Source organism: Electrona antarctica, assembly GCF_951216825.1.
Source record: "Electrona antarctica genome assembly, chromosome: 10".
Lineage (NCBI taxonomy): Eukaryota > Metazoa > Chordata > Actinopteri > Myctophiformes > Myctophidae > Electrona > Electrona antarctica.
The window spans coordinates 41,977,341-41,995,621 of NC_136791.1; the positions used below are offsets into that span (position 1 = coordinate 41,977,341).

Consider the following 18,281-nt stretch of genomic DNA (forward strand, 5'->3'; position numbering starts at 1 on the left):
AACTCGTGGTCTGAGAATTCCTTAATTGGCAACAAGCATGCAGTGGTGACGTTGTCATTCATTGATTCATTGATGATTCAACATGATCGTTTCTATAAAAAGCCTTATGTTCATAGGGCTGTAATGGGAGGGGCTCACATAACCAGCAGAACAACAGTAGCAGCTGCTTTTGCTTCTGCTTTCTGCACAGCAGAGTGAGAGGCACATGACCTAGGACAGCTCAGCTGATGTAAGTTATGCCCCTTGTGCAAAGTTCAGCATTCAGTCTTATACAGATTACTTTAGTGAGTGAAGAAGGCGGTTTAGGCGGTGGAGAGAGAGAACACACGTTCTAGCAACTATAGTCAGTTCTTCTTGCTCAAGTCCCAGCCTGTCTATGTCTTCCTGACATGGGATGAGAGACAGTGGTGGAGAGAGAGCGAGACCAGACCACTTGTGTTTGGACACAAAAACAACCTTGGCACCTAACTGTTTGAGTTGCTAGGAAAGCCCCCCCACCACCACCACCACTCCCACTCTGAGATGTCTGCCTCTGCAACAGGTAAGCCTATAGTGTTTCTCAACGTCGGTTCCCCATGGACGAATAGGGGTCCAAATGGACCTTTTTTGTGTCTGTAACACTGTCTGAGAGTGGCACAAATGGAACCAAATGGTTCCATTTTGTACCACACTCAAGAGTTAAAAGTGACATTTGTACAATTTCTTATCCCAGGGATAAGAAGTCGTATCAAACTATGGCCACCTTGAAATTGAAAAGTTCACTGTCTGAGTGCTGTGAGAACTAAGTGTTGAAAGTGTTGTTGTGCTGAGCAAGAGAATTGGCATTCCACACATACAGTACACAGGGATGTGTTGTAAGTATGTAATGTATGCCCTAGTGTGCACATGTGGATTGGCTGAATGAGCCATTGTGAAAACTTGCAGTAACGTGTTGTTTAACATGTAGTTTTCCATGCCCTTAGGGTGGCATAGTTAGCCTATATAGTATATACGTTTGACGATAGATACACTTTTTGTTACCACCGGCTGTGTCACACTGATGAAGGCCGGATAGCTGGAACGTTTGTTCTTGCTTGTAAAGACATGGCAGGAAATAAAAGAAACAAACTCACTCTTGTCACTCTGAGTGTAACCCGTCACTTACTCAAATAGCCTAAAACACAGATACTGTACACACAGACGTGAAGGTTCAATCCTTATCCTAACACCAGAAACCATGAAAGAGAAACTATTGATAAGAGAACGTGGGATGTGTGACTCACTTCCCAGCTCATTTGTAATGTCATTTGTTGTTCTTTATCTTCACTTTAGGGTTGGCAGTCTGTTCTGTCACCCATTAACTCTCTTTGTGTGTTGTTGACAGAGACTATACAAAGCTACAAGAGGGTCTGTGTAATTGTGTCAAAAGCAAAACATTCCTCAAGTAATAACGCTCGTGAGCCATGTGGTAATGCACTGAAATGACAGATAGATAGATAGATAGATAGATATACAGACAGGAAAGTCGAGTAGGCACTGAAAGCAGTGCTTATTGAAATAAATTAGAATTCAGATTCAAATCAAAACACAAATGTACTTGGGCTGGTTGTCTGGCAGGAGGCAGAGTTACTGACGTCCTTGTGGGAACTCGGAGTGTGTTTCTAGTTCTGTCTACGTCAGGTCTGTTTGTCACCTGATTCTGACTTAAGGACACTAATATAGACACTAAGATAGCAGAGCTGCATGAATGTGTCACTTAATTTGCTCTGAACAAAATAACTGTATGCTGAACAAACGTTAAGAGTAAATAAAAAGCATATATCTTTGCTGTCGGGCAGAAACCATATTTGCCATATTCTCTATATAACGTATAACAAGTAGCAGTGATCAGCTTATAAGAGAGACTGTGTGTCACATTCAAATTGATAGAGCTTTATATTGATCCCCCATCTGTTGGGAAATCCAGGTGTCTCACTCAGCAACACCATTAAGCTGCTGTCATTTGAGGAAGTGAGAAACGCAGCAGTGATATGCTCTAGTGAACAATTTCTTTGTTTGTTTTAAAGTTGGTTTATTTCTGTATTGTTTTTTAATGCTCTTCCTTAGCAACATGCTGTTGGGATCCACATTGGACCTAAATATCTGTCATCTGTCGGACTCTAATGATGTGTGGCCTGTGAACTAGTTCAGGCAGTTCATACACTCGTATGCAGCTCTGTGTGGGAGATGTACTATATGGGATGTGTCAAGCCGCTGATCAATTGGCGGTTTATTTAAGATCACCTGATTCATTGTACTTCCTGTTGTATCGTCACTGTGGCCAATGGCCACAGTGACGTACTGTATGTGCTTTGTTTGCGCCAACCTCCACCCCAGCACCACCAGTAGGGTCTGCTTCCCCTCAGGGATCCCCATTAGAGATAACATTTTTTTTATATTTTTCAAAGATGTTCAAAATGAGCAGATGTGTGAGCTTATAGATCTGGTATTTGTGAATAGCCAACGTGTATAATATGGATAAAGTGGTGACAATTATATTGTGACGCTATATTAAACCCATTCTGGGCGGGAACCCCTTTTGGTGTTAGCATTATGTTATGCTTTAGCTATTGAAAAATAGCAGATCTACAAGCTCATAGCGCGCCACCGAGTGGCGCGCTACGAGCTTGTAGGTCTGCTATTTTTTTTTAAATCGAAGAACCACTGACATAGAAACATAGCTTTTTCAGAAAACTGTCAGGATGTAGAAGACATTTTTAGAATCTGATCTCAGGTCAAAATGGGTTTAACACATTTGGCTGGGGGATCCCCTGGAACCTTCCTAAGGACCCCTGAGGGGTCTCTGGACCTCACTTTGATAAGAGCCACTTCTGTACTGTACATGCAGGTACATACTGTGCTGTACATAATGTATGAACCCCTGATGTAAAACACCTTGAACTGTCTGCCTTTGTATATGAAATGTGCTATACATAAATACTATAGCACATAAACCTGCCTTGCCTCACCATAAAACACATTGTTAAATCTCTCTCGCTGTCACTCTCTCCCTCTCCCCCTCACACACACACACACACACACACACACACACACACACACACACACACACACACACACACACACAGCTATGTACAATCTCTCGCTCTATGCGACAGGAGTGGGTTGGTGACGTCATGGAGAGGATCAACAAGGAGACGGGTGAGCTGAGCGCTTCAGGAGAGCTGGCCTCGGTCTCTGAGGACCTGAAGGGGGACAGGGTGGAAGGGAAGGAGGGGGTCCAGTGGGGGTCCGAGCTCCTCCAGGCCCTCCAAGAACAACTCCAGGACCTGGGGAGGGGACACGCCACTACGTGTCCCACATCCGACGACTGCATACATGATGAGAAGGATCCTGCAACGCACAGAGAGGAGTACCTCCTCAAAGTCCTGCCTCTCTACATACAGGTACATACAGTACATACATACCTCATCTGAAGGGACCTCCTAGAAGAGAAGCGAAGATTTATGTTTATATTTATGTAAATCTCCAAACATTTTCTATATTTTTCAAACATGATAGATAGATAGCACAAATATGCACGAACATCTGGCATGGCTAATGGTTGAAAAGAAATTAGCAGTGAGTCTTCTAATGCTACTGCGGAACATTATTTCCACTGGTAAGCCATATAGCTTGGCTCACCAGTTAAAAATGACTTCTGAACATGGTTACGACACCAGAGGAGCAGCTTCTGGCAACATGAGAATAAAAACAACACCAAAATCAGGGTCAATAACTCTCTGGAATGCTCTGCCCAAAAACATCTTATCTACAATACATAACAAAATTACTTTCAAAAAGAATATCAAGATATACCTTGCCAATTTGCCAAGTACATAACTGTGAACTGTGATTTGTGAATTTGTTCTTTTGATTTTATAATATGAATTTGTTCTTTGTATTTGTTTTATTTTGTTCTTTTTTTATTTTTGTTTTTTATTTTAAATTGTATTTTTAGTTTTACATTTGTATTGTAGACCCCAGGAAGACTAGAAGCTCAGTCATGTGTCTCTAATGGGGATCCTTCAATAAACATAAACATAAACAAAGTGACACTCTTTGAGATTGTAGATCTGAGCTTGTAGATCGATCGGCTATTTTCACTGAATATTTTTTGCCTATTACGACATGCCCCAAATGGGGACACTATGACCCCCTTTCCACCGGTTGGTTCCCAATGGGAACCGGTTCTTAGTCCATGAGCCAGAGCTCCAAAATTGGTGGGACAAACTAGACCTATATTAAATTGTTTATAGGATCAATACAAGTAAATGAATACATGATACCCTTCCACAGTAGTAGCTTTTTCATATTTTCGATTATTTTGCATATTGTCCTACATAATGCCTCATTTGCATATTTAAAAATGTAAAATTTGTAATACAATAAATCATTGTCTTCGTGTAAGTACTCAATTGGGGAAGTTTCATGGTGATAACAATCTAATATAGGTATGGTTTTGCCCACTCAATTCATAATTAACGTTCCAATGTTGGAGCTCTGGCTCATGGACTGAGAACCAAACAGAACTGAACCGGTTCCCATTGGGAACCAACCGGTGGGAAAGGGGCCTATGGGCTCATGTGGTTTAGTACATTCAATTTGGAAAATGAGTAAAATCCAATTCTAAAAAGGATTCCTAGAGGAACTTAATGTACTTACAGTGAGTAGGAAGGACATTGCAATGATCAGATTAGTAGTTCTAAGATGTTTTCATTTCCGCTGTGTGACTCCATCGTACGACTGAGTATAAGTTGAGCACTAGGCTTCTTCACTCGTCAACGTGAACAACTGGATGAAGCTGATTTTGTAATTCGAATGGCTGAATTATGTCAGTCCCCCACCACACACACACACACACACACACCTATACATACCTTGAATTCCATCAGCGATTTATAGTACTGTGTGAGTGTATGTATTTGTATACAATGCCCATTGATCAGGATTACACCCGCTGACATAATGTGTGTGACGTGTGTGTGTGTGTGTGTGTGTGTGTGTGTGTGTGTGTGTGTGTGCGTGCGCGTGTGTGCGTGCGCTTATAATAATAATAATAATATAATTTTATTACTATACTTGGGCCAAATGCCATTTTCCTGGGTCCTCACAACTTGAGACATGATAGTTTAAATACGTTCAGTATAGCGTTAGGATTATAGGATTAGCCTACAATTAGGAAATGACTCAGGTTGTGGTTAGGATTTGGTATTTAGGAGTTATACGTTACACAACAAGTTACACATTACCTAAAAATGTGTTGATGTCCTCGGAAGTAAAGTAATATAATATACTTCTTGTACATGTCTTACTCTTACACCGTGGATTCACTGACTCCTCACTGACGCTGTTGAGTCAAAACTCAGAAGTGGAGCAAAAATCTTCTCAGACCTCAGACAACTACATCTCCCAGAATGCACCAGCAAGATGGCTGCTCGTTTGCCTGAGCTGAACAAAAAAACCTCCCCGGTTATATGAGTAGGCGTCAGTGAATCCACGGTATGAGTCTGGCCAAGCCAGGCTAGGTCCCTGGCACAAGCAAAATCAGATGGGGGTCCGCGGCCAAACTCCTATTAGTTTGGGGGTCCGCGGCACGATGTGCACACACACACACACACACACACACACACACACACACACACACACACACACACACACACACACACACACACACACACACACACACACACACACACACACACACACATACATACAGAGAAACCTCATGACCTGCTTACGGAGATTTGACTTGAACACAGTGTAGGCCAGGGCCTCACCGTGGAACAGCAGGGTCAGGGAAATGTGATCTCCTGTTATGGAAGTGAAAGGACTCGCTGTGTGTGCATTGACTGTATATTATTTATGCTGTTGTAGTGCACTATAGCCACAGCAGTTCAGTGTGTGCATTGGCCGTCATTAGACTGGCAACGCACCTCAAACACTAACCTAAGCATAACCGCAAGCACGGGAGCAGCACATGTTCGACCGCATGTCCGACCGTTTCTGCATGTCGGACCTTTTTGAAACTAGCTCCTCGCCACTCGCCCTACACACTTCCACATGGTTTGAGCATAGATATATGAATAATAGAGACAGCACTGGAGGCGAGGGGAATCCTGGTGCCGTCTCTATATGCTCAAACCAAGTGGAAGTGTGTAGGGCGAGTGGCGAGGGCTTAGTTTCAAAAAGGGCCTATGCGTGTCGGATCTGTGTGTGCATCCCATTATTTTGCTGCTGTCGGGGCAGAAACCTCTTATCTCCTTATTCTAACCTTTTTGTGTTTTTTTTTCTCCTGTAAAATCGACGCCCTACTTGATCATACTACAGCGTCACACAAAAGCATCAAAAGTAGCAGATCCACAATGCACTGCGTTTTGAAGTTCTGGATCTGCTACTTTTGGTGCTCTTGAATTTGAATCCTGAAAAGTTACAGTTTTGAACATATGATGATGTTTCCATCCTACAGAGACGATGCTGTAGTAGTACATTAGCCACAGCGGTGCAGTTGTTATGGGATTCTAATCATGCAACAAATCTTCACGTTGAGCAGATTGGTACAGATTGAACAAAATTACATTTTCATCACTCAAAAAAGGTTACATATAGTGCCGCTTTAACTTCAGCAAACAACAACGAATAAATATATACTGTACACAAATGACATTTTGACAGTTAACTTGCAATTGTCACATCGTGATGCATTGAGATTTGAGAGTTTAAGCTAAATTATGCGATTTCTGAAGATGTTTTGCTTTCGCCTATAATGACAGCTAAACAGTAAACATCGACCCAGATTATGATATATATCGACCACTCGACCAGACTGATATATAGGCCTATATACATGAGTTGGGCTCTAGTCTACTCTGTATGTGAGATGAATTATTGTCCTTTCTGAACTGAACTATTTCCCTGCCTCTCTGTGATCCATTCTCAGGTGTGTGAGAGTGACATCAGGGCTGAAGGTCTGGAGCTGAAGGGCCTGGCTGCTCTCACTGCAGACATGGTGATCTTCAACATCCACAGCAGAATGGCAGCTAGACCTGCAGGTAGGATGGGGTGCATGCTTAGTTTAAACTAGTCATTGGTTAGACATGGGTTAGGGTTAGGTTTAGGTGTGCTGCCCCGTGGGAGGTTAGGTTTAGGGTGAGGGTTTGAGATAGGTTGTAGTTGTAGGACTAATGACTGGTCTAACCAATGAGTATAGTCTAAACCAAAAACTGTCTAAACTAAGTACTGCATCCGGTAGGATTAGACATTTCACTTGATACTGAACCGTCAAATAATGGCGATTTCATTGTGTTTTTTGGCAGTGGACATTTGGAACTTGCTGTATAATGACAAAATTAAATTAAAATACATTCCTGTTTGGCTTTTAGGTGTTGTAAACAATTATGACAGATTAAGTATACATAGATATGACTGACCACTACCAATAATCAAAGCAAATAATGCACTATGGTCAAAGTACATGTGATAATTTTATAATTTCAAAAGTCAAAGTAGCCGGTTAACAAGCTCATAGATCCATTTCCACTATTTTTTGAAAATGTATGAAATTCTTTCAACAGATGCATTTATACAAATTAATAGAGACCATTTTGAAGATCGATCAAGTAATTGCGATCGGTGTATTATAATAATTGTGACAGGCCTAGTTATGAACTTAATATAATATGGTCTGATACCAGTGGTTCTCAAACATTGTCCCCCAAATTGTATCTACCCCACCCCATCTGAAAATATGTTGTGCCAGGGACCCCTATATATACAAAAATGTAAAAAAACAATAGCAGATGAATAACATCTGCTATTTTTAATAGCCAAGATATAAATGGATAACATGGTTGAAATGATTGTGATGTTGGCACTCCGCTACGCCAGCGGCCCAGGCACCTAGGCTACAATGTACTGTAGCCGTTGCGGGTTAGAATCCCAATCCCGACAGTAGAAGAAGGACTCCTGGAGGTCCCTGGAACCCCCTTTGAGAACCACTGCTGTATACAGTCATGACTAGCCCATAGTAGGGCATTCACTTCTAGTCATTTTTACTAGTTGACTAGTCGACTAGTTGTTTAACCACCTATTATGTAAAAAAAAAACTAAAAAATATTTGTACATTTAAAAACTGTGTACATTGGTGACTATAACTATAATCTACCTGATTGAGGCCTACAAAATCGTGAAAAAAATTAAATAAAACTTTTTTTATTTTATTTTATTTTTTTCTTATCAACTAGTCAACTAGTACCAGCAAGGTCGACTAGTGGATTTACTAGTCGACTAGTAAACTAGTCGACTAGTTGCTTAATGCCCTAGCCCATAGATCCTGGAGTGAACTGCATGCTGCTTTGGTCTGGTGTTGAAATCATAGATATAAAAAAAAAACTAGATGCCTCATTGGCCACTGCAATTTGTTGGATACATGCGTCTCTAGTGTAAGGCGGAAGTGCGGAAGGCACACTGCGTCGCTGCCACTCAAGTGACTACTGGCTTGGCAAGCTTCCACTATGCTTCCCGCAAAACGCTTTCCTCCGTGTTGCCTACTCTCGAGATACACAGCGCCCCAGAGCCGAAGGAGGCGTTTCTACCTTTCTATTTCTATGGTTGAAATGAGAAGCTGCAGTTTATCCAGTCCGAAAAAGCATTCCTCCAATGAGCGTAGGGTTTGGGAGTGGGTCTAACGAACATCCAATCAGCGCGAGGCCCGTCTTCAAGCGTCATCAGGCTGTGTGACAGCAGGTTCTCATGAGGGGAAATGACAACGTACAACAATAGATATAGAGAGTTTAGACACTGCTATTGACGCGATTCTACTCGGTTCTACACTCTGCTTTGAAGGCCTTCATTCTACTCGGTTCTACACTCTGCTTTGAAGGCCTTCATTCTATTCGGTTCTACACTCTGCTTTGAAGGCCTTCATTCTACTCGGTTCTACACTCTGCTTTGAAGGCCTTCATTCTATTCGGTTCTACACTCTGCTTTGAAGGCCTTCATTCTACTCGGTTCTACACTCTGCTTTGAAGGCCTTCATTCTACTCGGTTCTACACTCTGCTTTGAAGGCCTTCGTTCTACTCGGTTCTACACTCTGCTTTGAAGGCCTTCGTTCTACTCGGTTCTACACTCTGCTTTGAAGGCCTTCATTCTACTCGGTTCTACACTCTGCTTTGAAGGCCTTCATTCATGATTCTACTCGGTTCTACACTCTGCTTTGAAGGCCTTCATTCTACTCGGTTCTACACTCTGCTTTGAAGGCCTTCATTCATGATTCTACTCGGTTCTACACTCTGCTTTGAAGGCCTTCATTCTACTCGGTTCTACACTCTGCTTTGAAGGCCTTCGTTCTACTCGGTTCTTCACTCTGCTTTGAAGGCCTTCGTTCTACTCGGTTCTACACTCTGCTTTGAAGGCCTTCATTCTACTCGGTTCTACACTCTGCTTTGAAGGCCTTCATTCTACTCTGTTCTACACTCTGCTTTGAAGGCCTTCATTCTACTCGGTTCTACACTCTGCTTTGAAGGCCTTCGTTCAAAAGAGATGTTTTTTTGCGTTCTCCCCACTGGATTTTATTTGGGAAGAGTCTCATCTACCAACTGCTGATCTCTAGTGATTGGTTGAGGGGAAATCAAATCCCCCCCCCCCCGTAAATCGCTCAGACAGGAGCCAATTTCAGACTCAACTTCAGGAAGCTTCAGTCTGATAATCAGGCTAAGTCATGACAGCACTGGAGAGGAAGTTCTGCCTCGCTCTTATCTGGTTCTGCTTTCCTTTGGTTTAGTTCCTGCCTTTACTCTCAAATGTCCTTCAGAATGGCTGGTATTCCTGTTCACGCACCAAAGTTTGTAACCGACAAAATGTACGTACTATATACATTACGTCATGTATGTCTAATGTTTAGAACCACTCTACGATGCTTTTTATCCATTGTGGACAACATTGGCATCTATCTGAAGAGAAATGCATTGCGTAATGAAGGTTATCACTGACATTTTGTCAACTACACTTGAATTAACTTCTTTCACAACAGCAGAGAAATGCTGTTGTGAAATACGTTTACAGTTACATGCTATAACAAGTCCCGACTACCACAGCCTTCCATTGTAAAACGCAGGCTGCAACGATTAATAATACCATTTTACCATTTAGATTTTTGGATAACGTGACCAGAGTGTTGTGGGATGAATCGGGGCTGCTTGATCTATTGTCCGGGTGTGTAGAAAGGCGATTGAAAGTAATCAATAAAAACATGCGCTAAACGGAGATCTACGTGTCCCGCATCGGACCGGTGGGATTCGAACCACGTAGAAAAATGGTTCCCGCATTTGGGGTGTTAACCACTCAAACCCGGGCCTCAATACTAGATCTTTGCTGATCTATAAAGCTCACATAATCTCGCATAGGGAGGCTCACAACTGAGCTTGTAGATCTGCTATTTTTTGACTAAAGTTCTCCTCAGAATTGACTTGAAAAGGTTTGGATGGAAGGATGTGCCTGTAACCTTGTGTTTTTGTCCTGTGTGTTATCAAGGTTTGGGATGGAAGGTTGTGCCTGTAACCTTGTGTTTTTGTCCTGTGTGTTATCAAGGTTTGGATGGAAGGATGTGCCTGTAACCCTGTGTTTTTGTCCTGTGTGTTATCAGAGGAGGCTCGCTATAAGGTGGTGGAGTTCTTCCAGAGCTTGGATGGACAGAGTGACAGCGAGGGGACTGAGAAGAACCCAGGATGGCTCTTATTGAAGTCCCTGTCTCTCCTGACAGCTGACAACACAGTGAGACATGTTAGGCCTGACGTCAAAATAAAAAAAACGTTCGCTCTGAAAGAGTATATATTCAAAGATTTGTGCCGCATTTTTACGTTTTTTCAAAAATAGCAGACCTACAAGCTCGTAGCGCGCCACTCAGTGGCGCGCTATGAGCTTGTAGATCTGCTATTTTTCAATAGCTAAATTATAACAATGTTTGAAACACCAAAAGGGGGTCCCGCCCAAAATGGGTTAACAAATGTTGATGCATTACTATTTTAGAATGTTTAATATTTCTATTTTTTTCCTGTAGCTGTCCCGAAGAAACCACCTAACTCCATTTTTAACACCCTTTACATGTGTTGGTTAAAGAAAATATTGAACCAAAGAAAAGTGGTAAATTGTGTTTCGACAAAAACCTTTGTTTTTTTTTCTCCCGGAAAAATGAACATTTTGTAGTTCGGTGGTTTCTTGCCGACAGCAGAGATATTCTATAAATGTGAGGATGTTTGAACATTTTGGTTGGTTGTGTGAAATACTGTGAATGTGTAGAAGGATGTGGTGTCCTGGATGCAGCCGGGTCTCCCTGCTGCTCTGGTGAAGTGTCTGTACTTGTTGGTGTGCCTCCCAGCCCAGCAGGACTCTGCAGCCAGGGAGGACAGCTTTCAACAACTACTCACACAGGTAATATAAACACTAAACCCAGCTCTCTCTGTCAAACACCATGCGCCGCTACACACATGGACAGCGTTGATGTTTAAACCATTGAGACCTGAGACCAGATTCTACAAAGGTTTTCTGAAGAAAATAAATTAATGAAACTATATTTCTACATCAGTGGTTCTCAAACTATTTCATGTCAAGGATCCCAAAAATGATATATATTTGGCCACTGCCCCCCCATCTAAAAAGACGTTGTTCCAGGGACCCCCCAGAAGCAAAGATATGACTTTTGCTGTGAATGAATATATACAAAGATTTGTACACGTTTTCACGATTTTTCAAAAATAGCAGATCTGCAAGCTCGTAGTGTGGCACTCGGTGCCGCACTATGAGCTTGTAGATCTGCTATTTTTCAATAGCTAAAAGCTAAAATAATGGTTAAAGTGGTTAAAAGCTAAAGCGACACAGATGCGTTCCAGGTCTTAATGTCTCCTGGTTAGATAGACGGTTTCATCTCAGTTACTTGGGAATGCCGTCGCTGATGGGAGACTCCATTCAGAGGAAACACTGCACTGTGGGTAGCTAGCTTGTAAGCAGAGTGTACCATTAACCAACCTCAAACTAGAGCCCAATGTCTGTCCTTTCCCTGCTGCATAGCGCTTGTTCTTCCTCCCTGCAACCATCATTTACTCCAGGGGTGGGCAACTGGCGGCCCGGGGGCCACATGCGGCCCCCACCTTCGCTTAATGTGGCCCTCAGGTTAATGTCAGAAAACTGATTGATTGATTGATTTCAGCTGTTACAATTCTACGACATGCAAACATGACCCGCTTTAATTACTTCAGTCTAAATTAGTAGCTCAATGCTTCAACACAAGTATAATTAAAGGCATTTGAAATTACATAAAAATGTTCATTTTCAGGATTCCAATTCAAAAATAGCAAAAATCTAAGATTTCAATGCAAATATAGCAAAAATAGCCGATCTACAAGCTCAAAACGTGTCGCAGCGCGACGCGTTTTGAGCTTGTAGGTCGGCTATTTTTGCTACGACAGTAATATATGGCCCTAGGGAGTGAGTGTGGAAATATAGTGGCCCTCTCCATCGTCAAAGTTGCCCACCCCTGATTTACTCTGTGTCGGTGTGACTCTCCCACTTGGCAGGTCCTGCTACAGCTCTGTACGCAGAGGGTGAGCGTAGAGCAGATGGTGGAGACTCAGGAGCTACAGTGTCTGATCATCTCCCTCACGACGCTGTGGGACCAGACCAGCGCCTCCTGGAGGCACCAGGCCACGCGTGTCCTTGGAGCCATCTCTGCTGCGCAGACACGCAACACCGTTCCCAGCCTATTGGGTAATGTAGCTCAGAGGCATTTTGGAAGGTTATAAGCCCTTCAATTAGGTTGGGCAAGAGAGAAGAGGGATCGTGTGTGTGTTGTTTTCAAGACATCTTGTTTGGGACCAAAGTTTTGGGAGGGACAGGTAGACATTGCCATCCTCCTAAATAACAGAAGGGATGGAGTAATTGAATGAATACATTTTAATTATAATAATGTAATTTATATGGCCGTTTTCTATACCCAAAGTCACTTTACAAAATAAAACAAACAAAAAACAACTTTTGGTGTTTTAACTAAGCATTATGTTATACTTTAGCTATTGAAAAATAGCAGATCTACAAGCTCATGTAGAGCTTGTAGGTCTGCTATTTTTGAAAAATCGTAAAAATGCGGCACAAATCATTGAATATATATTATTTCAGAGGACTTTTTTTTTATTTCGACGTCAGGCCTAAATGGGTTAATTAAGAAGTCACTAGAAAGGCTAAAAACTAAGCAAACGAAAACATTAAAATGAAAACGGAGCGATTAGAATTAGATGGGGGGGAATGCAAGTCTGGAGAGGTGAGTTTTGAGGGTGGTTTTAAACATGGCAAGGGTGGCGTGGCGGCAGCTTTGATGTGAGCTAGAGTTCCAAAGGGAGGGGGCTGCAACTGAGAAAGTGAATAACGCTTCTAGAAAACCTGAGGGAATGAATTGTACTGCTTTTACACCAGTGTTGTTTTCGTCGACTAAAACTAAGACGAAAAATGTTCGTCGACTACCTTTTTTCACTGACGAAAACTAAATGGAAACTACATGAAAACTAAGCTATTATGACTAAAACTAAGACTAAATATAGTGACGATTTCGTCAACAAATAAAAACTAGACTAAAATGTTAGGAAGGGACTAGTGGACAAGAGATCCGGTATAAGTCATTTTACACTTGGTTGCATGCTGAAAATAGACGATCTACAAGCCCACAACGCGTCGCGCTGCGAGCTTGTAGATCGTCTATTTTCGTATTTATTACGTATTTTCAGCAAGTGAAAAAAACGGTCGTTACGACGCCATCAAGGCCCGCCAAAATACATTTTGTTTGACTAAATCAACTGTAGATTTAATCGACTAAAATCTTATGATATTTAGTCGACTAAAACTAGACTAACACTAAAACATTCCAGGTGACTAAAATGTGACTAAAACTAAATGGAGACTATTCAAGACTAAAATAGAAATTTGCTGCCAAAAACAACACTGTTTTACACTTCATTTCTATGAAGTGCACCTCATCCATTCAGCCCGCCTCTCTTCTCAGATAAGAACTGCGTGCGCATCTGCATTCAGAACCTGTTGCGGAGCGGCGCTGACGTGCCGGGCCCCGTGCTAGCGGAGGTGGCTCTGGCCGTCTTTGGTTTCATCCGGGACACCTATCCCATCAACCCGGCCCTCTTCGCTGCCTTTGACACCACGGATGGCTACGCCGCTCTGGAGGGCGTCCTGAAACGGTGAGATTTTTGAATGGGGAAATCGGTAACGAGGGTTTTCAGTGTTCGGGGGTGTACGAAGCATTAACCTCGCCTCACCAGGCTTTCCACCACCTCGGAGGAAAGCCTGGTCTCTGTTTCAAAAGTCCGTATGATCCGGTCGGGAGCGGATGATATCGATATGTTGTAGTATTGTTTTGTAGTCGACAGGCAGGAACAACACACCCAAACTTCCTTTTCCCTCAAACCGATTTTTCTCAATAAAAGCTCTCGTAGCCTGTAGCTTTTATTGAGAAATATAGAATTTGAGGGAAAAGGAAGTTGCCGCCCCGTTGTTCCTGCCTGTCGACTATCATCCGCTCCCGAGTCCCGACAGGATCATATACCTAAATGAAATGGTGCCCAGGCTAACGAAGCATAATGCATATCACTGTTGTTGTTGTTGGGAAGAAACCTTATCTCCTCTTGATGCCTCAATGGAATAGGAGTAGGGAGACCACCACCTCCCAACAACTGCATGCAGTACATTGTTATATTGAATGAACATACTCGACTACCACACAGGTTAGAAGGGTTGGGGTCTGAATAAAGAGAGGTGAGGTTGAGATTGTGTACACTGGGAGAAGGATGCTGAAGATGGTTGAGCTGCCCAGGCAAGTGGAGAAGCAGAGGGAGGCCAAGGTTTATGCCTATGGATGATGCGGTGAGAGGGTGACCGAGGAAGATGCAGAGAACGGAAACGGATGGAAACGCTTTGCTTTGCTTTGCTGTGGTCACTTGTCATGATGGTACTGACCTGAAAATGGAAGAAGATGGGAAGAAGAAGAAGCAGATACTCTGCTGCGGGTGTCAAATTAAGCGCATCTTGCTTTAACTATCTTCCTTCTCCCTGTAGTTGTGAAGCAGGCGTTCCTGCAGAGCAGTTCCAGCCCGTGGAGGATCTGCTGAGGTTCATAGCGTCCCTCACGCTGTTGGGGAAGGGCGAGTTGAAGGTGGCCCTGTGCATCAGCAACCCCCAGCCTCCGGGCTTCAAGTTCGACCCCCCGCTCATCAAAGGTGAGAAGAAGAAGTCCTTCTGTCATCACGTCCTTTTTCTTTTCAACCACTTAAGCTCTGTAATATATTGACTCTGTCGGGTGGACAGACACAAACTGTTACTTTTCAGGGTTCAAATTTCCGAATTGGCAAAAGTATCAGATCAATGAGCTCGAAACGCCACGCTTGTAGATCTGCTACTTTTGCTGATTTATTTTGTGACGATGTGTAGTATGATGAAGTAGGGCGTTACTTTACGAAAAAAGAACAAAAAAGTTAGAAGTGGCTATGGAGATGAGAGGTTTCTGCCCGACACAATGATTACTTCGTCATACAACGCATAGCATAAAGTAGCTGGTCTACAAGCTCACATTGTGCCGGATCGCAGTGCTTTGTGAACTTCGGCTACTTTTGAAGATGTCTACATTTTCGGGATGCCTGAATGAAAGTGGTTTTGAACATATATACAGTACATTACATATACCAGTAAGACGCCCTGAGGGCGAGAAACGATCTCGCCCTAAAGGGTGAGGTCGCATGCATGCATTCATCCGCCTGGGTGACAGCAGACTACTGGGCGAGCGCTAGCTGGGGGGGTCAGATCAACATATAGAATTAATTCTGTACTGGCCATATATGAGGTGTCTTGAGTGTACAGGGTTTGATGAGGTCAGATCAACATATGGAATGTCAGAACAAGTCAATTCCATATATGGAGATCTAAGGGTGGCAGCGGGGGCAGTGTCTTGAGGGTACAGGATTTGATGAGGTCTGGCAATATATAATAATAATAATAATAATAATAATAATAGCTTGAATTTCTACAGTATAGCGCCTTTCATGAACCCAAGGACGCTTTACAAAATGAACAATCAAACAAACAGAAAACAAATCAACAAACAACTATATGCCATAAGCCCGAGAGAATAAGGTCATATTCACACCAGAAAGCTTTACTGCGATTAAAACGAATCCTGCTGCACATTGTCGGAAAGTGTGCTTCGTTTTGGCAGGTGTGAAGCCTCATTTGAATCCTAATGCACATCAAAGAACCGCATTCTGCTTCGCCAAAAACGGGGGTTTCGCTTTCGCTTCGCACCGAATCGAAATCAAGTGTGATTTCGATTCGGTGCAGGTGTGAATGCAATCCGCAGCAAATAAAATAAATGAAGCAAACTATGTGGCAGATGAATGATGAGGAAACACAGTTGGAGACGGAGAAGGTATATTTTACGCAGCGCAAAGATGTCCCGTTACCGTGGATAGACGTGGTCGAATGAGGAGACTGAAGCCCTTCATCGAAATATGAGGACGAGTATACATTAATCAATTGCTTATAAGGAAACCCATAAAAACACTGCAGTGTAGCCTACAGAATATTCTGTCTGTGTCTGTGCGAAAACATGGAGTGCTGTCACTGTCACTGTGTGGGGAGTGCGGACTTTCTTCATCTCGATAAACTTGTAAACGTTGGAGGTCGGATTCATTTTGCGCTGAGAGAGAGAGAGAGAGAGAGAGAGAGAGAGAGAGAGACTGCGTTACCGCGTTACCCTCATTTTACGTGACGTCCTAACTATTACTCGGAGTATAATTTTAACACCATAGATTTCACTGTGTAGTTTATGAATTGAACACATTGATAAAGGGCCCTGCTGCGTTTCCAATTGCTGCGGATGACAGCGCAGTGTGAAGGCAAACGCAGCAAATGCAAGAGTGATGCAACTTCTCCGCCCATTTGCATCGACTCTACCGAAGTATACTGTAGGTGTGAATATGACAAGTGTCTTTTCAAGGCAGCCTTAAAATAGTCCAGTGTTGGAGCATGGCAAATCTCTATTGGAGGAGAGTTCCATAGGGTGGGGGCTGCCACACTGAACACTCTGTCCCCCGAGGTCAGATATATATGGAGCGTGTCTTTAGTGTACAGGGTTTGATGAGATCAGATCAATATATGGAAACTCAGATCAGGTCAGCTCCATATACTGTATGCAGATCTAAGGGTGGCAGCGGGGGCAGTGTCTTTACTCTTGAGTGTACAGGGTATGATGAAGGCCCAGGGTAGGGCCGGGGCCTTAATTTTCGGGCCTGAACTCTACTAATAATAACTTTGGGGTGTCTAGAGCAGGGGTTCTCAACGTTTTTGGCCGGGGACCCCCGGAAATGCTTTGGCAATGTCTCGGGTGCCCCGCCCCCTCCCGACCCCAATATAAATTGACTGCTACAATAACCTTAAACCATTTTGGGCGGGAACCCCTTTTGGTGTTTTAAGCATTGTTATAATTTAGCTATTGAAAAATAGCGCGCGCTACGAGCTTGTAGGTCTGCTATTTTTGAAAAATCGTGAAAATATGTTTTTTTTTAAATATATATATATATATATATTTTGAAAATAATTTGGGGACCCCCTAAAATATTTTGGCGACCCCCCGAGGGGTCGCGACCCACGGGTTGAGAACCCCTGGTCTAGAGTTTGAATGGACAGGTATCAGTCAAAAGGGACACATCGAAGAGGAAGGACGGGTGGGAAAGGATCAACATATGGAATGTCAGAGCAGGTCAGCTCCTTATATGGAGATCTAAGGGTTTGAGGTCAGATGTAGAGTTGCTGGCCGGCTCCATATTAGATTGACATATTGATGATGTCAGATCGACATATGGAGACAGCCATACAGCATATGGAGCTTGTCATGAGGCGTGATCAGCGTGATGTCATGAGGCGTGATGTCACGAGGAGTGATGGACTGACAGCCATATATGGAGGCGGTCATATATGGTGGCGGGACATGTCACGAGGCGTAACCATATATGGAGGCGGTCATATATGGTGGCGTGACATGTCACGAGGCGTAACCATATATGGAGGCGGTCATATATGGTGGCGGGACATGTCACGAGGCGTAACCATATATGGAGGTGTGGCACGATGCGTGACACTGACAGGAGATTCAGGTTTTCAATAATGTGTACCTGTACCCCCTGTAGTACCTCTGCATACCCCCCTGTAGTACCTCTGCATA

The 18,281-nt window shown here is 43.1% G+C and overlaps 1 protein-coding gene across 3 annotated transcripts in view; it reads left to right on the forward strand.

Moving 5' to 3' along the window:
* The window catches only part of wdfy4 (WDFY family member 4), a 142,812-nt gene that overhangs the window by 1,019 nt on the left and 123,512 nt on the right, over window positions 1–18,281 (forward strand). For 2 of the 3 annotated variants that reach the window (XM_079513137.1, XM_079513138.1), the window contains exons 3-9: window positions 3,105–3,422; window positions 6,956–7,067; window positions 10,659–10,786; window positions 11,312–11,443; window positions 12,586–12,775; window positions 14,061–14,250; window positions 15,125–15,285. In XM_079513137.1, coding sequence (XP_079369263.1) covers window positions 3,126–3,422; window positions 6,956–7,067; window positions 10,659–10,786; window positions 11,312–11,443; window positions 12,586–12,775; window positions 14,061–14,250; window positions 15,125–15,285 — 1,210 coding nt within the window. In that variant the 5' untranslated portion in view covers window positions 3,105–3,125. Of the gene's footprint in view, window positions 1–104; window positions 542–3,104; window positions 3,423–6,955; window positions 7,068–10,658; window positions 10,787–11,311; window positions 11,444–12,585; window positions 12,776–14,060; window positions 14,251–15,124; window positions 15,286–18,281 lie in introns of those variants that run through there. The other variant, XM_079513139.1, reaches the window with a different exon arrangement.